Below are 25,157 nucleotides of genomic sequence, written 5' to 3'. Positions count from 1 at the left end.
GGTTTTTGGTGCATCAAGGGTTTTGGTTAGTAGTGCGACCCCCTGAAGGGTAGCAGTATGACAATGCGGCCCTCAGATCGACAAAGATTACGCACCCCAAGCCTAGATGAACACGCACAGTCCGAAAAAAGTGCATCTCAAAGCCCTTAGTAAATGTGTCCCAATATGTTACAGTGAATTCTTTTTTGCCTAGTTTTGCCTTATACTAATCACTGGTCAGACCACACATGGAATATTGGGGCACATTTACTTACCTGCTCGAGTCGCGATCCCCGATCCGGACTCTCCGACGATGATGCACTGTGCCGCGATCCACGTAGATCCTGCATCCGATATCCTGCATGTGCCGCTCCCTGCCCAGGTCCGCCAGAGTTCACCTTCTCCTTCCCGGTGCATGTAACTGCTTGGCTTGCGACACAAATTTAAATGTTAAATCCTGCGCTTAGTCCGAATCCATCTGATTGTTCGACGGCCCGCTCCCCGATTTTTGTCGTGCGGAAGCCAGCCGATTGTGACACAATCCAATCAGGCTTAACAATCCCCGGGGGGACTAGAATACAATGACAGATTACAAAATTTGGGATTATTCAGTTTAGTAAAAAGACGCCTGGGGGGAGATCTCATTACAATGTACAAACACCTGAACCGGCAGTACAAGGATCTCTCCAAAGATCTTTTTATACCTAGGCCTGTGGCCAGGACAAGGGGCATCCTCTACGCCTAGAGGAGAGGCGATTTTCCCATCGAAATAGACAAAGGCTCTTTACTGTAAGAGCAGTGAGACTATGGAACTCTCTGTCGCAGGAGGTTGTTAAGGCCGGACTCTATGTAAATGTTCAAGAGAGGTCTGGAGGACTTTATGGAGAGAAAAAATATCATGGGTTATGGCGAAAAAAACATTTATTTAATTCTTAAAGGTTGGACTTGATGGACTTGCACTTTTTCCAGCCTTATATACTGTGATACTATGAATTTAACCCTGTCTAGAGCAGGGGCTTATGATAAGTTCATAGCTATTTGGCAACCGTGGATTAGATTCATAAAATCAGAACCTTATAAGACTCTATTGGTAAAGGACTCTTTAGAGTGAAATAGTAGTAATAGTAATAGTAGATGGATATTCAATTATATTATAGCAATTAATTAAGCATACGTCGGATATTAGTGAGTATGAAGAAATATGTACTTGCCTTTTCAGAAGATGGTGTGATGATTAAATGAAAATATTAAAGTTTACAGTTGCACTAACCAATATGGGTGGCACAGGTGTGCCTTCAGCTATCGCAGAATATGTTAGAACTTCTATTTTCGACCTCCCTCTTAGAGGGTAATGGAAGGATACATTTATTATAGGCAAAAGGATAATTATGTAATAATTATTAAGAAGGCACATAAATTGGCGTATATAAGAATGGAAAAAAAGAGGTTGTAGGCTTGGAGGCTAAGAGGAGTATATAATATCATATACTCTGACAACATATATAATATATATTGGAAAGAAGGGGTATTGAAAAAGGGAAAAATCTGGACTAATAGGGAGAGAGACTATTGGGGATGGTTTTTAAGAGATTGGGATCCTTTCAGGCTTTTTTCCTCTCTCTTATTCTAGATCTCTTGTCTGGGGGATTCTATGGGGTTTTTTCCCCTTTCTACCCTTTTTTCGGTTATTTGTTGGTTTGTCCAATGTCTGTAAAATGTCTTTTTTTTTTTAATTCTTTATTTTAATATTTTATAATTCATTGACAATAAAAACAATGTCCACAGCAGAGCCCCTCTTACCCCTCTTACCAGAAATGTCCACAGCAGACCCCCCTTTAATGAAATGTCCACAGCAGAGACCATTTTAATGAAATGGCCACAGCAGGGACTTTCTTTATGGCCGATTGGCATATCTTGCCGAAGTTTGGTGATGTATTTGTGCTTTCATGTCATTGGATGTTTTGATGTATAAAAGAGCTTGATTATATTTGTTAGTATTGACATTGGTTTAAAGTCGCTATGTTTTCAACTGGAGGTGAGAGCCCATGTTACTAGACCAGTGTACACACTAGGAGTAAAAAAGATAGAGCCTATTTTATGTATTTGTCTGCACAGCAGGGCTCCGCCCTTTACAGAAATGTCCACATTGAGCACCCTTGAAAATAAAAACACTATATTCACCTCCAACTTCTTCTCCTCGTGGCTCCATCTTCTCCTCTTCCGGCCTGCACACAAAACTATGACCTCACATGACCGCGCCCCGTTCATGACAGTGTGCACCTGGGACGGAACAGGAGAAGATGGGGCTGCGGGGAGAAAAATAGGAGGTGAGTATAGTGTTTTTTTTTAACCTTGCAAGCTTCATATAGGGCCCTGTATACTGCATATATGAAGATCATCCATTGATCATAACTAATATGTTATTATTAAGCCCCTTTAACTGTTGAGATCCAGTGTGGATCAAGGTCATTTAATGCTTTTCTATCGTTATATATAAAAAGTTAAAAAAACAAATAAACAAACATATTTTCACTAACATTACACTGCTGATACTGTCACATCCTATGAATAAGGCCAACTTTAAGTTGCTGAAACTATTGCATTCTATGAACAAGACAATTGCTGGTGTGTATGGCGTATATATCAAACATGTGTCCATTGCATCCCAAACTTCTGCTCATGTGTCTTTCAAATCCTTCTTGCTTGTTAGCTATAGCAATGTTGGCATGTGCGTAGAAATTCTCTATTCTCACAACCATAATTGAAAGAAAAAATTCTTTAGTATGTGGAGAGATTAATCAATTAACCAATGCTTGAACACCATCCGTAGTTGCGTTGAACTTGTCCACTTTACATTTTCATTTTTGAAAATGTCACACGGCTTACAAATCAAATAGCGATTTTCCGTATTTTCAGAATTGACTATTTTATATTTGGATAAATGCTGTTTTGAATGAAATTTTACTTATTTAGCATAAAAAAACCCTATGTATCAACCCATTTTCAAATGTGCATCCCTCAAGCTATCAGAAACAGCTTTTAGGAAGATTGTTAATCCCTTGAGATCTTCATGGTAATGCAATCAAAATGGAGGTGAAACTTAGAATGGTCAAATTGTGCCAGATATACGTTCATTTAGCCCTAAAATGTACACATTTCCAAAAGATAAAAAGAGAAAATCCACCATACAATTTGTTCTGCAATTTCTTTTCCGAGTGCAGAGACCCCCCACATGTGGCCGTTACTTGTTTTATGGGCGCACAGTGAGGCCCAGAAGGGAAGGAGGGACCTGCAGCTGCCAGGATTTTAGTTTCCTCATTGGCCCCTTTTGTAGGCTATAAATTTTTGCTTTTTCGTTATTGGGGCCATGTCATTTTTTTTGCGGGATGAGATGCTTTTTCCAGTGTTACCATTTTGGGGTTGGTATCCCCTATTGTTGAAAATTTAGGAACTTTTATGGGGGCAGGAGTAGAAAAGAATCAACTCTGCACTGGACTTTTTCCTTTTTTTTTGTGTTCACCGTATAGCCCAATAATCATGTTACCAGATACCAGACTTGAATATTTTTTCTTTCGTTTTACTAGATTTGCCAAATAAAACCCTAATGTGAGAAAAATCATTTTTGCATTGCCGTCTTCCAAGTTTCATAACACTCCAGTATTATTCTGGAGTACATATCTTTTTTTGATCACTTTATATTGCATTTTTTGTGGGATTCAATAGGTAAAAATAATAATTTTTGCAGGTTTTTAACAGTTTTTTAACCGGCGTTCATCGTGCGGGTTCAATAATTATTATATGGGTTGTTACGGATGCGGTGATACTATATATGTGGGGTTTGTGTTATGATTTAGACTTTTTTTTAGTGTTTTATATCTCTTTAAATGTTATGGGTCTTATGGGCATTTTTAGTAATTTATTAATTTTTTTTTTATTGAAAAACATCAGCGCCCCCCGAAAATGGCTGGGGGGGGGGGAGGGGGCATTGTGGGGGAAAGACCCCCCAAAGGCATGTTAAAAGCCGTGGTCCCGCTGACCACGGCATTTAACGGGTTAAACACCCGCTATTGGAGCCCACTTTAACCGCGGGTGTTACATTAGGGTGCCGGCTATTAGTTATCGCCGGCGACCCGTGTTTCCCGATGCTGGTTCGGCTCAGATCTTGAGCTGAACCAGCATCATCTCAGCGCCCTATATATCGGACACTGAGCGCTAAGTCACTGCGCTAAGCGTTCGATATATAGGACGCTGAGCGTCAAGAGGTTAAAGTACGTCCTGTCAATTTACACACAACACATTACTGTTATTTACATTTAGAAATTCTATCCAATTAATATTACTGTTATTTACTTTAGGAAATTCTGTCCAATCAATATTGTACATTTTGTTTATTATTCCTTTAGTAACCTAAAAACCCATTATTTCATTTCTGTAGTTAAACACTTGAGTAAACCCAAAGCACAGGTGGAATAACCAATATGCCCCTCTGTCTCTCTTAATATCCTATCTATCTCCTCCTCTTATTGGTATCTCTATCCGCTCAATGTTTTTTCCCTCATGGTGATTGAAAAAATGGCTGGCAACATCTGATATTGTGTTTTTATTTTTTCTTTGTTCATCTTTAAAATTTTTTGGGCCTTAATATTGCCAATATGCTCCAAAAATCTCTTTTTCAACTGTATAATAGTGCTGCCTATATACATTTTACTGCATGCCTTGCGGTTAATAATGTATAGAGTGTTGGCACTATTGCGATTAATGTGTTTTTTTTTATAATAAATACATCTTTAATCTTCAAAAAGTTTAGTAACTTTTACATATTGACATATTTTACATGGATGTACACCACATTGATAAAAGCCCTTACAATTCCATCACGACTTTGTCTTGTTCTGGGGGGAACCAGATATATACTAGGCCCTCTATATTAAATACTGTATTTCTTTTATTAGATATTTCCTCGGCACTAAGTTCCCGAGAACGTCCAGGCGGCTGCACATAAGAAAATAATGTGATGTGCAGCCGCGCTATTATTTACACTCTTTCATGTATTCACATGCCTCTGATGACACGATACCCATACAATGGGATTGTAGAAACGCGTCGGCAGACTGCTAAGATCTAAAACGGGAGTGATATGTAGCACTACTTTCACTTTATATTAGCACTTTAGTTCATTGTGTGTATGGGCACCTAAGATCTTACAAGCTACCTTTATTAGGATCACACTGGCTGCTGCACATGATGAATTAGTTAACACTGCAACAATAGCACTTTAATTCAGTGTGAAGATATTGATCTCAGACAAAGCAACTTTTATTCTGATATACACACTGAAAGCCTGAAATTATCAGTCTTTGGCTGAAGAGTGGCCTTTATTTTAATATTTGTAATAAAAGCTAAATTTTAAGTGTTCTTACTTCAGGCAGATAAAACTGCCTTAAAAGGAGTAGCTAACATCGTTTCAGTGATTGCTCTATTAACACAGGTGTGGGTGTTGATGAGGACAGGGCTGGAGATCAATCTGTCTTCATTAAGTGCTTGGAGAGCCTGGTTACTGCTGAGTATAGGAGAGTGGCGCAGTAAATATGATTAAAGAAACTGATTCCTGCTGGGAATATGTTTGTGCCAGGTATGGGTTTTATATGATAAGTCTCTATGCAGGTTCCAAGGTTAATTTGGGTCTCCAAGAGTGATGTGATGCAAGTTCCCAGTGTAAAATGAGATAGCTGCATAGATAGATCAGCAGGTCCCATTGATGAATTGTATAGTTTTTAATACTGCATACAAATCACAAGATCGGTGTATCGGGTGGCATTTGATAGAGGTTGCCTCCCGTCCATCCTCTATGATGCCACTATTGTGGTGTTGTTGAAACTGGGAAAGGATCCAAAGGAGTGTGGCTCGTATCAGCCTATCTTGCGCCTTAATAATGATTATAAAGTATTAACTAAGATCCTGGCCAACCATTTAAGTAGAGTAATTATGTAAATTATACATTCACATCAAGAGGGCTTTATTCCTGGCAGGTGCACATCTTATAGTATTCGACTGGCCCAGGTTATTTCCCAGGTGGGGTGTTGGGAACAACAGGACGCGGCCAAGCAAGAATGGCCGTATTGGAAAGATTTGTGTTTGGGCCTAAGTTTTTCAAGTGGGTGTCTATACTGTACAGCTCCCCTACTGCCAAAGTGCTGATGAATGGATTGCTTTCCCCCTCCTTTGGCTCTTTGTTCTCCTCTTTTATTTGGGGGAGCAGAGGCAGGGGCTGCTCTCCCAGACCCCTTCCTGTTGAGTATAAGCCCAAATATCTTCTCCCTTTGCATAGGCTGGCCAGGCAGGCCATGCTAAGAAACTGTCAGCTCCACTAGGTACCCTCGTCCAGGCGCCCTTCTGGTCCCACCCAGGGATGCTTCACTTTGCAGATTTGCAAGATGGCTCATACTGGACTGCCAAGGGCCTAGTGAACATTTCTCAACTTCTTGGGGAGGATGGAGAGGCTCTCTCAGTGAAGGCAATTAGATCCTGATAGGGAAATCTATCCTTGCCTACAGCTAAGGCACACTTTTTTGGCTCAGTTCCCTCTGGTAGAGACATCTTTCTCCTCTTTCCCACTTATTGGGGTTCTGCGCTCTCAGGCTCCTAGAGGTCTGGTGTTCGTTATTTATACCGACCTCCTTTTTGAGCAGTTGGAGGGTCCCCCTCTGCCAATCAGAGCTCACTGGGAGGCTCTCGTTCCCTCACTATCTGATGAAGACTGGGGGGGGGGGGAATCAAGAGTTCTCACACCTCGGTATCTCCGGCAGCCAAAAATAAGTTGATTCAGTTGTTTATCATCAGTTGTTTTTCTGAAGGAAGCTCAGTTGCTGGCCCATAAGGCCATTGCTATACACTGGATGGCTGATTGCTCTCCTACTGTCTCTCAGTGGAAGAAACTGATTAACTTGACTTTACCATATGAGAATATAGTCTACAAACATCCATGGCCAGATAAGTTCCGGAGAGTGTGGGACGCCTAGTGCTCTTCCCCAGATACCCTTTTTAATGTCCGCAGTCTCAGAAAGTCTCTCACCCCTTTTCAATGAGTGTTATACTTGCTGTAACATGATTATTATTTTTTGATACAATATGACTGTAACTGTGTGATGGACACCCTTCCTGTACTCCTCTGCGCATTGTTGACAGAAGGGATTTATGAATGTCAGGATCAGTGTTAGTGGTTCCTCTGTACCACTGCGGATGATGACGTAAGCCGACAACTGGGACTGGAGTCTAAGTGACACCCAGTTTTCACCAGAGCCTGCCGCAAGGCAGGTTGGACTTGTTGCGGTGTGGTACCACCAGGTCGTTGCACAGCCACGACCTTGTCCGCGGTGGTGGCCAAGATGAAGTACAGAATCATAAGGCAAAGCCGTGGTCGGTGACAGGCAGGAGGTCGAAACAGGCAGCACAGGATCAGAGTCGTCGGCGTAGTGGAAGGTCAGGATGGGCAGCACAAGTGAGGTCAGGAACAGAATTGAGGTCACAACGGGGATCAGGGTACAGAGGGAATCACCAAAATCCAAAGTACATCTGCAGAACTGGTGAAAAATAGTATATAAAAATTAACTTTTATTCCAAGATCGATATTAAAAGAATTCATGCCCCAACAAATAACAAACAATTTTCAGATATTTTGTTACATCAGTAACAGCTCAATTGTAAAGCCTCTTATATCTTTTGACATGAGGAATTACTGAGGACCAAAATACATTAAGGCCAGACAAATACTCCATCAATGTTTTGTGGATTACTTAATCCTGACGCAAAATTGCCCTGACGTAGAAAGGTATCTCTGAAAAACATGATTAGGCTGCATGCAGGACTACACAGCACAACTTATCCAGACAGGCGCTACATATATGTTCTATGGATTTTGTAATCCTAATGTAGACTATTATGCCATGAATACAAAAACATGGTTTACCTGCTTGCAGAACAAGTTTCAGAGTATAATGGTCACTCGATCAGCAAGTGTAAAATAGAATATTCTTACTATTGCTGTCTGTATGCCAGGACAGAAAGCGAGTTCCAGTGGCTCAAGGGATATGAGTCCACCCCCGTGCAGTAGGTTAGGTCACGTGGATGAGAGGAGACCCTGTTCATGCCCTATTGCGACCTGGCACCCCCGAGATTTTTGCTCCCGCCCTTACAAGGGCAGTCCCAATCTGACCCTATTAACCCAATCTGACCCTATGCTCTACCCTCGCCCTACGCGTTTCATCCTTAAACAGCTACTCATCAGGGGCTTTGTGGAGGTATAGGAACCAAGAAAGGGGTATCCAAAGTGACCCAACCAGCGGTCATAAGGTCAGGTCAGCATGCATCCCATTGCGGGGACATAGGGAGACTGAGGTTTAAACTCTCTTATCGGAGCTGTGACTACCACTGCTTAGTTCGCCACAGAGCACCAAACTACCACCTAATAGGCACATTTAAACCTGGTACTCCTCCCCTCCTTGCTTGCGCCATCTTACCTCATTGGGCAGCGCACCTACCGTTCAGTCTCACCAAAGATTCCGGTGACGGGCTACTGTGCATGCTCCAGATGACGCGTCACTTCCGGGGGAGTGATACACGTTGCCATAGCAACGTTTGTGTCACGGGACTCAATGGTCACATGGCCCATTATAGGAGCATGAATGCTCTCAAAACAACGGGGGAATCCTAGCAATGTTTCTCATCAGGTAAAAGCTTGAGGAAATCTCTGTTTGTGCATTATGATGATGAGCTTCTTTACAGAATATGACAGAATCACTTTATAAAAAACATCTAAAATTACTCTGTTTGTTCAGTTTGTTAGGAAAGGTTGTGTTGAGTCTGAAGATCCACCTGCATTTGTTTTGGAGGATTTTCTGGTCCCAGTTGCCATCCCCAAAAAGGGGGTTTTACCAAATCGATTCCCATAAAGTTAAAAAATGTGGGATTTCCATTATGCAGTAGATCAGGGGTCAGGAACCTTTTTGGCTGAGAGAGCCATGAATGCCACATATTTTAAAATGTTATTACATAAGAGCCCTACAATACGCACTTGCCTCCCAGTAGATAGGTAGCCCCAGCACATACCCTCAGTAGATAGGTAGCTACAACACATGCCTCCCAGTAGATAGGTAGCCCTAGCACATACCCCCAGTAGATATGTAGCCACAGCACATGCCTCCCAGTAGATTCGTAGCCCCAGCACATACCCCCAGTACATTGGTAGCCAGAACACTTGCCCCCAAGTAGATCAGTAGCCACAGCACATGCCCCCAAGTAGATGGGTAGCCACAGCACATGCCCCCTAGCAGATAGCTAGCCACAACACATGCACCCAGTAGATAGCTAGCCACAGCACATGCCTTCCAGTATATAGGTAGCCACAGCACATGCTTACCAGCAAAAAAAAATGAATATTCACCTACCGGCGCTCCCTGCAGTAGGCTCCTCATCACTCTCACGCTCTTCTCTTTGACCAAGGCTTAGACCAGCGGTTCTCAACCTTTGTGTCGGGACCCCAGCGGGGGTCGAACGACCCAAACCGGGGGTCGCCATCGGAGCCGCAATTTTATTGTGTTTTTACTGCGAGTTGCATGGTTTGGGGTCACCACAACATGAGGAACTGTATTGCGGGGTCACAGCCTAAGACGATGGCAGCGATGGCACCTGGGTCACACAAAGGACATAGGCAGCGGTAACATTGCTGCCTGTGTCCAGTGATCAGTCTAAGACACGCACAGCAGTCATCACTATTTATTAAAGATCTGTCTGAGAGCCAGATGCAGCCAACAAAAGAGCCACATCTGGCTCCCGAGCCATAGGTTCCCTACCCCTGCAGTAGATTGACATGTTTTGCCACTGGTGTGTCATTGTTGTTTATGACATCCCTAACATGTTCGCCTACTCTTATTCTCAGCACCTGGAATGTTTTCCCCACATACTCAGCCCCGCATTTTTTTTTTAAATCAGATATTTTTATTGAACATTTTTTAAGAAAAAAACAAAAACAACACACCCAACAAGCACAACTTGGAGGGGAGTATGTACATATCTTTACAATAAGCTCTGATTTTGTACAATAATACAGCCTCAAATTATACTCATTAAAGCATTACAGGGTAATTACATTTATATCCATTTTCTCTTACAGAATGTCTGTTTTATCATAAATGCTTATTACTAGTAACATACTCCCTCCCTCCCTTCCCAACTCCCCCCACCCACCCCTGCGAGCCAGCTCTTCAAGACCTTTACGGTCTCATATATTTATTCACATATTAAAGAAGACCTAAACCTATCTTTACTTATCTTACCAGTGATAGTTGATATTCTAAGCTAGTTCTTAGCCTTATTAGGGAGTTTGATGGTAAACCAGGTGTATCTAGCCACTTGCCCCAAATCTTTTCGAATTTAGAGACCCCATTCCTCTTCACATATGTGCTATATTACAATAGTATTACTGCATTCAAACAGTCTATAAACTCTTTCTTGTCCGGTGGCCTAGGCCTGATCCAATGGGCAGCTATGACTTTTCTAGCTTGATATAAAGACCTTTGTATTGCAATATTATTAGGTTCTGTCAGGTTGTCTATCTTCAGAACTCCCAATAGACATGCTAGTGGGCTTTCTTCAATAGTTACAGAGAAAACTTTACGCGTCAATTCTAATATAGATTTCCAAAAAGACTCCAGTTGTCTGCATCCCCACATCATGTGGAGTATATCTGCCTCTTCAGTTCCACATCTCGGGCATTCTGAATTAGGCCTAACTCCTATCCGACATAGTAATTGGGGTGACCTATACGCTCGATGTAAAAGAAATAAGTGAGACATCCTACGTGCTTCACTGGGCGAAAGGGTTGGCACCAATTCTAAGGCCTCAGTCCACTGCTCCTCTTCAATGGGGCCCACCTCTCTATTCCAATGTTCCCGACATTTTAATGGAATATCTTTTATAGAGTCGTTTAATAGCACTGTATAAGAATATGAGATCAGGCCCTTAGTAGAACCCGACCTCAATATTCTATTCAATGCCCCATTGGAGCCCACCTCTATTTGTTCTATCCTGGACTGTACCTCAAAAGCATGTCGAATTTGCAAATACTGATAGAACCACGCATGTGGCAATTGGAATTCAGCTTGTATGTCCTCAAATGTCCTAAAGTTTCCTTCTGAATAAACAGGTTTCAGCGTCTTAACCCCTTTTGCTTCCCATGGGGAAAAACCCTCCAATCTAAATATTTCCGGCAAAGCAGGGTTTCGCCAGAGTGGAGTGTCAGATGTATATTTAGGGATACCTATTATATCCTTGGCTTTAGTCCACACCTTGGACATTAGTGACATTGTCGTTTACTGCCTATTTCCCCTCCACCAAATCCACTTTCCAGAGCATGCAGTGGTATCGTATGCTTCATCCATAAACTAATCAGTCGACATGTGGAATGCACTGATTCTCCTTCTATCTCCATTCGCCAGCCTTTAAAATGTTGTAATTGTGCCGCTATAAAGTACAGCCATGGGTTCGGTATTGCTAAGCCTCCATCCATTTTACCCCTCTGTAGAGTATCCAGACTAATTCTAGCTTGTTTGCCATTCCAGATTAATCTCCTGAACAGCCCACGGATTCTATGAAAGAATCTCTGTGGGATCCAAATTGGTGAATTGTGTATGATGTACAGTAATTGGGGCATGAGCACCATTTTAATGAGATTGCCTCTTCCTATTGGAGACAGTGGAAGCTTACACCATGTTTTAATCTTATCTGCAAATTTAGATAGTAATGGTTCCAAGTTGTCTTTAAGATAGTCCTTTGGGTCTGGGGTTACTACCACCCCAAGATACTTAAATTTATTCTCTACTTGCAGTGGCACTTCTACTGGAACGGTAATAGTGTGGTTACTTGACAGCGGCATTAACACCGATTTATCCCAATTTATTGTGAACCCGGAGTAGAAACCGAACTCCTGTATAGATGACATCTCAGCCCCGCATTTACATGTAATCTTGTATATCACCCCTGTGGTCCTGCAGTTGATGTAATGATTAATCTCTTTGACCTCACTGCAGCACTTAGGACATGAGGTATCTTCATAATCCCATACCTTGATTATTGGTTAAAGGGCTCCCTCACAACAGCTTCTCAAGAAACATCTGGCAACAACACTGAACATGCTAGAACAGCAAAGATTTATAGTAAACATAAGGAACTCCTAGCTGCTGCCATCATAACATTTTTGGGGTTCATCATAAATACCAACAAAATGGACTCCTTTCCCCAAATGGAGAACAAATGACTTTACAGTAAGTAAAGAATCATGCCACCAGTGTGCAATAATGTCTGCAATGAGGGTGTTAGATCTTCTAACCTCAACAATGAAAGCAGTTTCTTGGGCAAAAGTCCATTGCCGAATTCATTCAAAAAATTGGAACAATTCCCCACAAGGCTAACACATTAAAAAAGTCTTTCAGTGGTGGTGTGTCCCATGCAGGTTTCAACAAGGCTGCTCCTTCAGTGCTCCAGAGATGGTAGTCCTGACTACAGATGTCTAAGGTTATGGCTGGGGTGTCCATGTTGGGAATCAGTGGGGCACATGTATCAAAACTTAAGCTTGCCAGACTTTTCATGGTGCCAGGGCCGGCCCTATGGGTAGGCAAAGTGGGCAATTGCCCAGGGCCCCCTTAAGGAGGAAAGAGGAGAATCTCTTCTTTCAAATGAATCTTGAATTTTGTTTATAGGTGCTATGGATCTAGAAATATTCAGGTTTAAAGTGAGAATATCATGTGCCATTTTTACATATAAAAATCACTCCCAACGGCAGTTTAACAGTTAATAGCTCAGTTTTCCTGACACTTAGAAACACAAATTTTCTGAAGTGTACCCCCCCCCCCTCCAGATTCTTAGCCATGCGGCTACAGGGAGAATTTGCTGCACAAAGGAGCTGCTGCACCTCACAGATAATGGAAATATTCACTTTATATGTTACTACATTTTGATAAGGAATAATTTCAACTAATATTCATGTTTTAACCCTCTCCTATCCAGAAGTATCTAAGAACACACTTTCTCTCTTATTGCCTTTTATTTTGTGATAGTTTTTGGGAAAATTTACTGATACGATGAACATTCGATCTTCTTTGCCTAATGTCGCTATTATATATTAACACCTTGACCCAGAACATGTACATAAACTTCTATGTAACACCTAAAACACACTTATGTTCTGGAATAAAGTTTTTATCTCACACCATCCTCCATTATTTACACCCATGTTATGACGTTCTCACTCTCATTCTTATGAACTGCGGAGGGTTCTGTTATTGTGCAGCTAATACATTGGCGCACATCTATAAGTTACTATTATTATCTCATTAGCTCGGTTTATGGATATATAGTTATTATTTGGGTTACCATTGTGTAAGGGAACATACAATGATACATCTGTGTGAAGCTCAGTGCAATTTCTGCAAAAATGGATTTAAAGCCCCTTTTGCTGCATATTTTGGTGAATATACACATGTGGGGTGTGCATATGATCTCCTCACATCTTACTGCTTTAGGTTATATCTTCTTTTTATAAATATTCAGAATTTGTACATATTTCAAAATTATATAGGTTTTATAGCGCCTTTACTTTTTATTCTGTTTTATTGCTATATTTTGCAGGTTGTGACTGTCTTTAAATTTGTAGCTGAAAAGCAGATATCTAGTTATTACAATTTTAGTGATATTATGTGGATTTATTTATGTGAACATATCAATATGGGACATTTGTGAACTCTATACATGTCCATCTATTACATTTAGGAGATGTGAAGGTAAATATTTTCTGTTTGGAGGACATTTTTTGCCATCAAAGTAAATTTTTTTTACTGAAATGCTTCAGTTTGAATCAAAATTGCATGAAGGCGCCTCTGTCTATAAACTCTTTAATGCAATTTTGCTGTAATTTTTAAACGTCAAAATTGTAAAATAACGCGACAAAATATCCAGAAATGCCGGGCGGTGAAGGGGTAAATACTCCTTGGTTGAATTCCCGGGTGAAGATGCTTATGATCTATCTCCTGTCTATATATCTATCTGTCTAGTTATCTATCTCATATAATCTGACCATTTATATATCTCACTTTTTCTCTATCTATTTATTAATCAATCTTCTATTTCTTTTCTACTGTATTTATCTCTCATATCCATCTACTGTATATATATAATCTACTTTATAGTTCTGCATCTACAAATCTCTATCATCTTTCATATTTATCTTCTATCATAATAATAATAATAATTCCTTTATTTATATAGCGCACACAGATTACACAGCGCCGCACTGTGCTTGCCAGATCAGTCTCAGTCCCCATGGGGCTCACAATCTATTCAACCTACCAGTAATTTTTTGGAGTGTGGGAGGAAACCCGAGTACTCGGAGGAAACCCACGCAAACACAGAGAGAACATACAAACTCTCTGCAGATGTTGACCAGCGCTGCAAGGCTGTAGTGCTAACCACTGAGCCACCGTGCTCCCTATCATCTATCTCATTTAAAATTCTACCATATTACAGTTTGTTTTACCATACTAAAGGGAACCTCTTACTAACTGTGACTGGTCATAAAAAAAGTTTTATTTTGGGGCCCCACTTATAGTTTTGCCCAGGGCCCCACTTTGTCTAGAACCAGCCCTGATGTCCTGGAATAAAGTTTTTATTTCCCATCATCCTCCATTACTTACACCTATGTTATGACATTCTCACTTTCATTCTTATGAAGCGCGAATGGTTCTGTTATTGTGCAGCTAATACAATGGCGCATATCTAAACGTGACTTTTATTATCTCATTAGAGAGGTTTATGGATATATAGTTATTTATTTGGGTTACCATTGTGTAAGGAGCATATAATGATAGATCTGTGTGAATTTTCTGCAGTTCCCTTTGCTGCATATTTTGGTGAATATACACATGTGGGGTCTGTATGATTTCCTCACATCTTACTGTTTTAGGAAAGTAGATTTTCTTTATATAAGTATTCTGGATTTGTACATATTTTAGAGGAAATTTTGAATGTTAATTGCTAAATGCATCGACTGGTTGTCTGCTTTCAAAATTATATTGGTTTTATGGCGCCTTTACTTTTTATTCTGTTTTATTGATATATTTTGCAGGTTGTGACTGTCTAAAAATGTCTAGCTGAAAAGCAGATATCTAGTTATTACAATTTTAGTGATATTATGTGGATTTATTCATGTGAACATATCAATAGGGCACATTTGTGAACTCTACAAATGTCCATGTATTACATTTAGGAGATGTGAAGGTAAACATTTTCTGTTTGGATCAAATTTTTTGCCGTCAAATTTTAAGTATTTTTAATAAAATGTTTCAATTTGAATCAAAATTGCATGAAGGCGCCTATGTCTATAAAATCTGATGCAATTTTGAAAATGGGGCAAGTGTCTGCTTTCAGAAAATATCGGTCCCTCTCCCCAATGGGCCTCACAGTCTAATCAACCTACCAGTATTTTTTGGAGTGTGGGAGGAAACCGGAGGACCCGGAGGAAACCCACGCAGACACAGAGAGAAAATACAAAATCTTTGCAGATGTTGACCAGCGCTGCAAGGCTGTAGTGCTAATCACGGAGCCACCATGCTGCCCATAAATCTCCCTATCATGTATCTATCTCCTATAAAATTCTTCCATATTACAGTTTGTTTTACCATACTAAAGGAGCCTCTTGCTGACTGTGACTGGTCATAAAATAGTTTTATTTTGGGGCCCCACTTTTAGTTTTGCCCAGGGCCCCACTTTGTCTAGAACCGGCCCTGGTGGGATCTAACGTGAGTCCTGGAACAAGTAAATTCAGAAGCATTTAAGTCCCTTCAGAATGTCATGATTAAATAATTGTTTATGAGAACCTTGTTTCTAGTGGATGTAACATTTGCAAGAAGAGTAGGTGAATTCCAGGCTCTTTTAGTGTGCCTGAACCATACCTGAGATTCCTCCCTGACTCTGTCATCTTAAGAACCTAACTGGGTTTTATGTCGAATGTCTCCTCAATATCAAATATTAACCAGGATATATTAAACAAGGAGCAGGGGCGTAACTACAATGGTAGCAGCCATAGCAGTGTCAGGGGGCCCCGTCATCCAACCTAACACTATATATATATGAGTGTAATATGCATATTTTAAAGTGGGAAGGGGGGCACCATTCAGAAGTCTGCTATGTGGCCCTGTCTTTTCTAAGGGGAGAGAAGGCCACAGCATCCAATATGATGAAAAAAGGTTAAACCTTTATTCACATAGACAAAGAAAAAAGTGCAACGTTTCGATTCACAATGAATCTTTGTCAAGCAACTGCCCTGTCTTTTTTAGGTACTCCCCTGACAAGGAGTATTATTAACTGGAAGGTGTGGATTTATCAGTATCAGTTTACACTCTACTCTTTCAACGTCAGCTTCATTGGCCAAAAAGTCAAATCTATTGATGGATCAATTATGCAACGTTACAACATAAGATAACATAATCTCACATAAGATTAGTCCCACGGTGGGGAAATTCCCAACATTACAGCAGCGGAGAGAGTACAGGAAGTAAAGTACTTACAATGACAAAACAAAAAATATTAGGGATGAAGGAACAAAAAGAAAAAAGTGATAAAAAGACAAAAAAAAAGAAGAAAAGCAATGATCGGCAGTTTGATATTCAGTCTGTGGATGGGACCCACAGGGACTGGTTAGGTGGTTAGCAGAGCTTACTTCCGTTTGGGCCTTGCAGTGGGGAGAAAAGCTCCCTTTCACACTTGAGGTAAAGCAGTCGGTCACTGAAGTTGCTTCCCAATGCCACCACAGTCTCATGCATGGGATGGGAGATACTCTTCAGAATAGATTTCAACTTGCACAGTATCCTCCTCTCAGCTACCACCTGTACTGTGTCATGAGGACCCCACAGGAAAGAGCTGTCTTTCCTTATCAATTTGTCCCGTTTGCTCCTCTGCTTAGTTGCCCACTCCAATTTATTGTTGAAGAGGACACCCAAGTACTTATAGGACTTCACTGCCTCAAAGTCCATCCCTTGGATGACCACTATTTGAGGAGGAGGACTGTGCTTACGGAAGTCCACCACCATCTCCTTGGTCTTTCCAGCATTTATCCTTAGGTGGTTTTGCTGGTACCAATCCACAAATTCCTGGATCAATTCTTTGTACTCCCTGTCATTCTTGACGGTAATGAGGCCTTCCATAGCAGAGTCAGAGAACTTCTGGAGGTAGCAGCTACATGAATTGTACCTGTAGTCTGCTGTGTACAATGTGAAGAGGAAGGGAGCCAAAACTGTACTTTGAGGTGAACCTGTTCTACTTATAAAAGTGTCCAAAACACAGTCTTGGGGTCTCACATACTGAGGTTGGTTTGGGATGTAGTCTAAGATCCACTTAGAATGCTGGTGGTCCACCCCAGCCATATGAAGTTTGACTCTTAGTAGTCCTGGCTCTATAGTATGAAACCACAGTAGAAATTTAAAAGGTATAATTCTCACAGTGTTCCCTGGTTTCTCCAGGTGGGAAAGAGTTCGATGTAGAAGGTGGATGATGGCATAATCCACCCCAATACCTGGCTGATAAGCAAACTGTAGGGCGTCCATAGATGAGCTCACTGGAGGGAGGAGATGTGTGAGAATCAACCTCTTTAAGACCTTTATCAAATGGGATGTTAATGCCACTGGTCTGAAGCTCACCTGGGCACTTGTAATGATCTCATTGTAATCTGACTGCTGGTTTGACTTATCTGGATGTTGGACAAACGTGGTTAAAATCCCCAGACACCAGAAAGAGGGCCTTAGGATGCAGTGTCTGCAGCCGGCTCACCGCAGCTTGCAGAATCCTCACAGGCAGTATCAGCATCCGCAGAGGGGGGGGGGGACATAAGCACAAAGGTTGCATGTCTTTACAGCAAGTTTTGTGCTTAATTGTAATTTGCCTAGAATCACATATCTCTCATTGGCCAGCTGCCCAAAGTTTCAGGCAAAATATGTGCCAGAAATCATGAATCTGGCGCCCTCTGCACACTACACAGGCAAACTGCACATAGTGCACACTACAATATTCTTAATAAATGTGCCCCAATGTGTACATAGGTCTCCAGATGTGCTACACATCCACCGCAACACACAGCACAGAGTAGGTGTATTTTAGCGCCATCATAAGTGCAAGTTTAAAAAAACTGAGAAAATAAATCTGGTGAACAAAAGTAATAAACAACGGACGGGAAGATAGATGCAGCGCAAAGGAGAAAGCCAAGCTTGCAGCAGAAAAACAGCACCAAAAAAAACCCCCTGCATAAATAGAAGTTAAAAATGTGCAAGGAAAAATCGCAAAACTAATAAAAAAAAGTTCTCAGTTGATATTTTTGGTGTTGCATAAGTTTATATATATATGCGGTGGTGTATTTTTTCTGCCATTGCGTGACTTTATAGTTGCTTTATTTTCTTGCTAACAAAATGCAAAAACAATGTTTGTGCAAAATTTTGCTACAATTATACGCCTAAAAGCTAAATAGGACTAATGATAAATTTCCCCCAATATGTTTAATGGATGCCTTTCATTTACGATAGAGGTGCATGCATTGAAGGTTCCCTTCTTTAACTATTATAGTAATAAAACTTACTGTATATACTTGAGTATAAGCCAACCCGAGTATAAGCCAAAACCCCTAATTTTAACACAAAAAAATAGAAAAACCTATTGACTTAAGTATAAGCCGAGGGTGGGAAATGCATTGGTCACAGCCTCCCCAGTATATAGCTTTCCAGCCCCCTGTAGTATATAGCCTGCCATCCCCTGCATTATATAGCCTGCTAGCCCCTGCAGTATATAACCTGTCAGCCCCCTGTAGTATATAGCTTGCCAGCCCCCTGTATTATATAGCCTGCAAGCCCCTAGTGTATAGCCTGCAGCCCCTGCCCCCTATATAATGCCTGTAAGAAAAAAATAAACAGTGTACTCACCTTTCGACGCCCTCTGGCATGTCTTCTTTTATACAGCAGTGCTCCAGCATCAGCTCCGTGTCCCTGTGCCGTCTGTCGCAGGCACCATGACGTCAGCTGCTCGCTGACATCATATTGTGTGACGATGCCGGTGTACATAGTAGAACATCAGCGAGTGGCTGACGTTACAATCCCTGTGACGGATGGCGTGGGGTCGTGGTGCCGATGCTTGAGCATCACTGTGTAGTAGAGGACCTGCCGGGGGGGGGGGGGCGTCGGAATCTGAGTACACTGTTAGTTTTTTCTTGACTCGAGTATATAGGGTAACTCTTAGACTTAGACTGCATCATTATTTTTTTTATAATATAGCAGTAGACTGATGAAATGTAACCCTTCATAAACGTCTATTGTAAATTGTGGGGGCCCTCATTATAAATATTGCCCCAGGGCCCAGAGGATTCACTTTCTTTGTCTCTCATGGAAAAGGTATAAATCACAATAATTGTCAGCTTTCACATCCAAAACAGCAGAACTAGCCACAATACAAAACCAAGATTATGCCAGTCTTGCAAGTCAGAACTGTATATTTTGTAACTGTAGCTCCAAGCTATTTTTTTTGTACCAGTGATGTATATTCAAAATATTTTGCTGTAAACAGTGGGGTCCTAGGGGTCCTTTGTAAGTCGGGCGTCTTGAAGTAGGGGAATCACCTATATTTCCACTTTAGTACTTAAAACTATGCAAAGGATTTATGAACATGTTTTTAAAGAGTGAGTGGAGATACCATTGCATTGACTCTCATAGCAAAAGATTGAAGCTGGAACTTATATTGGTTTTTAGCAGCAGGTGTCTTCTGTATAATATATCCAACAGCCACTGTATATGTAAAGGGCTACTCTCTCAAGCCTTTTCCATACCCCAACCTGAAACGTTGATTTAATGCTGCGTCCTGTCACTGGAAGGGGTGAACCATTGATTCTCTACACTGCGTTGTAATTTTGTAACTGTACACACATTTATACAAAAACCTGGCTCACCTCATCTGGGACCATGATAAGTGGGTATGTATCTTCTGATAGATAGTTGAAGAGACACCAGAGATGGAAAGCATCTTGATTGGGAAGTGCCACTCCTGTAGGGCGGTAGTTCTTCTTAGCAGTCAGAGTCCAGCACAACTCATGAAAGCTTTCCTTTACAAATGTACCTTCTACAACCTTTTTGAAGAATAAAAATTTAAAAATAAAAGTTTCTTTTAATTTCAGTTTTCACATGACCAAGGACAGATTTTTATCTACTGGAAGTAAACATTAAAGCTTCCTACACAATAAAAGAAAGCAGAGATCTAGAAAAACCTAAGGAATTGATACAGAAAGTGTATAAGAAATGTGTAACTATACAAAACAATCATGAGTTTCCTGGAAAATTAATGTAACAGAGTAATAGAGTAAATTTAAAAGTTGATGTGTTAATTTTATTTTGTGGTATTATATAATGCTGAAATATCTAAACCTTATTTCCATAAAACTATTGTATTACAGCTGGGAGTAAAAGTATTAACATATGGTCTCTACCAAATTAAAACTCTTTTCAATATGTTAAAATAAAAAAAAAAAAACTGATTTATCTACCTTGTCCAGTATGTACTGGTTCAGATAAGGCATATAGCCTTGACTAGAAACAGGGCCATCATCATCATCACGAAAATGATCTTCCAGAGCCACTGGATCATGTGGAATGTTGAATACTGTGTAGAGATTATGAGACAGTACCTAGGGAAGAGAATGTATATAGGTATTAACAAAGATTTTTATTTTTTAACCCTCTGGAATAATTATTCTCTGCTTAACCCCTTCATGACTGAGGGTCATTGATGCCTAAAGGTCTAGATCAATTTTTGCAGTTCTGTTATGCTCTTCTTTAAATGATGATATCTTTGGAAAAGCTTTACATATCAAAGCACTTTTTCCTCCTTTTTTTCATGAGAGACATTCACGTGATAGAATAATTTAATTAATTTCATATTATTTTCTTTATAAAAGTAGCCAATAAATGACTACAAATCTGAGAAAATGAGCTTTTTTGTCATTTTTCTGTCATTCCAGAGTTCCAGCATCATTCTCGAAGTTCAGCTACAGATAGAGGGTGCATGTACTTCTGCAAATTGTAAGCTAATTCTTTCCTGCAGCTCCTTCTACATTCTGCCTTCAGCTTATAGGCGTTTGAAATATGCCCCTCTTTAGCCTATATCTCCTGAGCCCTGGCACCTAGAAACAAAGCATTCTTGTCTCATATCTCCCTGCGTAAACTCCATTTTAATATATATGGATTGTTAATCGATTTACAGAACTGGAGATATTCACTCTTAAAGTTACGATCCAAAATAGAAAACTGTATAAAAAAAATATCACTTTTTTAATTCAACTTTAAGAAAGGCAGTTAACATATCTGTAAAGCCTTAGTACAGTTGGACATATATCTATCAGCCCTGTAACATCCTCTCTGCTTCTCCTGAAGTGGGTGAGACTTCCTGGTTGTGACATGAACTAAGAAGGAAACTGGTGAGATCTGCACTTGTGGTTTTCCAGTTAAATGCAATCACCAAACCATCTATGCATCCACAATTCATAGATGAGTTTAAAGCAGGATGTGCACATTAAGAATTATGAAATATAACTTTTATTCTATATCAATAAAATATTCAACAACAGACATAAAGTGCATTATTGACTAACCAGTCACCAGAACCGGATAAATAGAGACACTTCAAATCTATAAATGATTTACACTAGTTCAAATATACCAGCGACAAGATCCCATTGGTTGCAAAGCTTGATGCTCGCAATCTCCAATATTCAAAATTCATGACTCCAATATCAAATTCATCAATAAGGAACAGCAAGAGAAGAATACATTGGATCTCACCAGTCTCCTGTGTGATGGTTCTTGGTCCAGTGGGAGACAATCCAGGTGTGTAGGACCTATTGTACCCTACAATCAGCCCGTTACCTGGTAACCCAAATGCTCCAGTCCTGACAAGGACAGTCCCAAAGGTGTCCCTTACAGCAGCTATTAATCCCTAATTGCTAAATGTCACACACTCCCTACGCGTTTCATTTACCATAGGGTACAATCATCAGGGGAATTACATAACTCATTGATCCCTTGCTGCTACTGCAGCTGTTCCTGCTGCACTTAGCTAGATGGGGATCTAAGTGGAGATATATACGCGAGCAATGGCTGTATCTGTAAAGCTTTAGTACAGCTGGACATGGGCAACAATTCTAACAATACTTACAGGATGGTTCTGGCTTCTTCCTATCCTGAGATATAGCCTCATATATCTATCAGCCCTGTAACATCATCACTGCTTCTCCTGAAGTGGGTGAGACTTCCTGGTTGTGACATGAGCTAAGGGCACTGAGGTCAGAGCACTGAAGGCATTCACATGCTCCATTGTATTAGCTGCGCAATAGCGGACCTAAGGTTCATAAGAATTTGATATGAGAACATTGTAAAATAGGGTTAAATAATTGAGGATGGTGTGAAATAAAAACTTTAATCTGGAACATGTGTGTGTTTTTGGTGTTACATTTAACTTTGTGGGCATGTTCTGAGTTGCAGTATTAATATGTAGCCACATTTGGCGAAGAGGATCAAACATTCAACGTATCACGCAAAAAAAAACCATCACACCCATATTTCCATTATCTGTGAGGTGTCAGCAGCTCCTGTGTGCAGCAAATTCTCCCTGTAGCCCGAAGGCTAAGAATCTGCAAGGGGGGTACAATTCAGAGGGCTACATCTTTGGTTCTGTTATAACTAGAATCTCCCTTTTTTCCTATGAAAGAGGAGAGTCTTCTCTTTAATAGGAATCTAAATTTGTGTTTCAAGGTGTCAGGAAATGGAGATATTAATAAAAATTGCACCGGAATTCTCACTTTAAAGTAAATATCTCTGGTGCCCAGTTTGCCAAATACTAATGTTGGCCCTGCTCTTGACATGACCTAAAACCTACTAAGAGCAACTAAACATAAACAATGCGATTATTAATAATTTATTGAACACCATTCTTATTCCCCCTGCAGACATCCTACATGCCAAATTTTCTAAGAGGCTCCAGCCATTTAATATGAAAAAAAATGGCCAGTAGAGATGACAATATAGTAATGTTTAAAAGTCTTTGCTATCTTGCATAGTCTCTCAGTTGTGTAGTTGTGTTGACCTGTTAGTCAGATTTCTCACACTTAAAGCAGTTTTATCATTGTGACGTTCCCCCCACCCCCATCACTTCTGCCACTATTTCCTGCTCTGCTGAGGTTTTCCTGCAACATTAGAATGTCAGATACTAGATAAGCAAGATTATGTATGTCAGACACTTAGGTATATCTTTTAAAAGAATGAAATAATAATGAATAAAAAAATAAAAGCTGCCAAAAAAAGAACTTGCTTAAATATGCAATACATCTTCATTTTAACCTTCTGTAATAAATGGGGAGTTAATCATATCAACTACTGTTATTCATGTTGTATTAATGTTTTAAATTTTACATTTCTATGTAAAGCATCAACCTGTTTAGTACTGTGAGGATTAACTTATTCAATAGCTGGCCTTTCAGCTTCATTCATTTTAATTCATTTTAAGACTTGAAGAACTATTTAATGATATGTAATGCACATATAAATCCAAGTAATAGTGTCCACATAGAAACAACATTGCCTTTATTTTTTACTCTGTATTTAGTTCTTAATATTGTAAAAGGAACCTGACACAATTAGGAAGCAGTCAGTTTAGAAACAGTATTTATTATAGCTTGACATATAATGTTAGCATAAAAGATTTTTGTTAATTTAATACTCTACTGTCAATCACTGAGTAGGACCTCCAGCAATCACCCTAAGCCCGCATTGAGCAGAAGTTTAAACCAAATAAGCATTTGTTAATTTTCCATTTACAAAGACATATGAAGTTATCTGTGGGACAAATTTCAGTGGTCAAATACGACCAGGATCAAATAACTAGTGGATATGAAAAAGAAAGCACCAAACGGCCTGTTGATATGTTAAATATTATATATTTATAATATACATTTATATCAGACCATGAAGAGTTGAAGTAATGGCCAAACATGAGCTGCTGACATACACAATCTACATTGGTGTAAGGGATGCATTGTACATTACATCAAGCCAAAGTATATAGGAAGACCATACATAGGGACACAGAACATCCAACACTACAATACACACCTGTTACAATTTACGATATATGACAGATAGACAGTGTCATGGTGGCTAGAACGGCAAGGCTAGGAGGCTAGATCAGATGGATGTCGATCACGGCTGGGACTCTTGTGCTCTCACGTCACGGACGGTTTTCACAGACATATGGAGGACGCACACACAACTGGTGGATAAAGACATATGAAGAGCTACTGGAGAAGATGGAAGCCTCCCAACCACTGCCAGAACATAATCTTCAGCCACAATAATCACAAATTTATTCAGGCTTTCAGCAAGTGTAGGGGATAGATCAGGATGCTGATGTCTCCAAGATCTAACTCTCTTTAATATCACCCCATACAACGCTGCACTAAAGTGACATGGACAGGTGACTGATAAACTATGAAAGAATTTTGTATCCGGTATTCTGCAACCTGGATGACCTGTTCGTTTTTAATGAAGGATTAATATTAAGATGTTTTAATGCTGAGGGACTTTTTTCACACTTCTCAAAGTAAACTATTAATGTCCCACTATTTCTGCTTGGCACCATCAGTACTACCTCGACTCTACATCATCTCATGATTTTAAAATAGGGGTCCATGGATTGAAAGACCAGGATAGTGCCCCTACATCTCTACTTTCTTTCTAATGGAAGTAGAAAAAAACTAATATTAAAAAAATATTAAAAGTAAAAATTTACATCACCCCCTTTACCTCGGATACATATAGGAATAACCATATAAGATATTAACTTTTAAGGACCCAGCCTCTTTGGGTCTTAAGCCCTTTACACACCATAACCACAGCACCTATCAGCTCTGGGGTTCCCGGTCAGCACCCCTCTTCTGAGGTCATTAATTGCCATGACAGCTTACAGTCTTCTGAAAGGTTTAAGAACCCAAAATGCATATATTTTTGCTACCTTTCTATCCACTTCTGTCATTTTGTATAAGTTGTAGTTTCCAT

General features: G+C 40.1%; 1 protein-coding gene across 5 annotated transcripts in view; it reads right to left on the bottom strand.

Annotated features, from left to right (window-relative positions):
• DEF6 (DEF6 guanine nucleotide exchange factor) overlaps positions 1 to 25,157 on the bottom strand; it is a 180,059-nt gene that overhangs the window by 129,594 nt on the left and 25,308 nt on the right. For 4 of the 5 annotated variants that reach the window (XM_072137194.1, XM_072137191.1, XM_072137193.1 and 1 more), the window contains 2 exons: positions 20,597 to 20,737; positions 20,006 to 20,182 (listed from right to left, as the gene is read on the bottom strand). The exons of the other annotated variant lie outside the window; for it this stretch is intronic. In XM_072137194.1, coding sequence (XP_071993295.1) covers positions 20,006 to 20,182; positions 20,597 to 20,737 — 318 coding nt within the window. The remainder of the gene's footprint in view (positions 1 to 20,005; positions 20,183 to 20,596; positions 20,738 to 25,157) is intronic. 5 annotated transcript variants of the gene reach the window in all.

The sequence above is a fragment of the Engystomops pustulosus genome, chromosome 2, assembly GCF_040894005.1.
Source record: "Engystomops pustulosus chromosome 2, aEngPut4.maternal, whole genome shotgun sequence".
Lineage (NCBI taxonomy): Eukaryota > Metazoa > Chordata > Amphibia > Anura > Leptodactylidae > Engystomops > Engystomops pustulosus.
The sequence above is the reverse complement of the archived record's forward strand: the minus strand, read 5'-3'. Positions and strand labels throughout refer to the sequence as shown.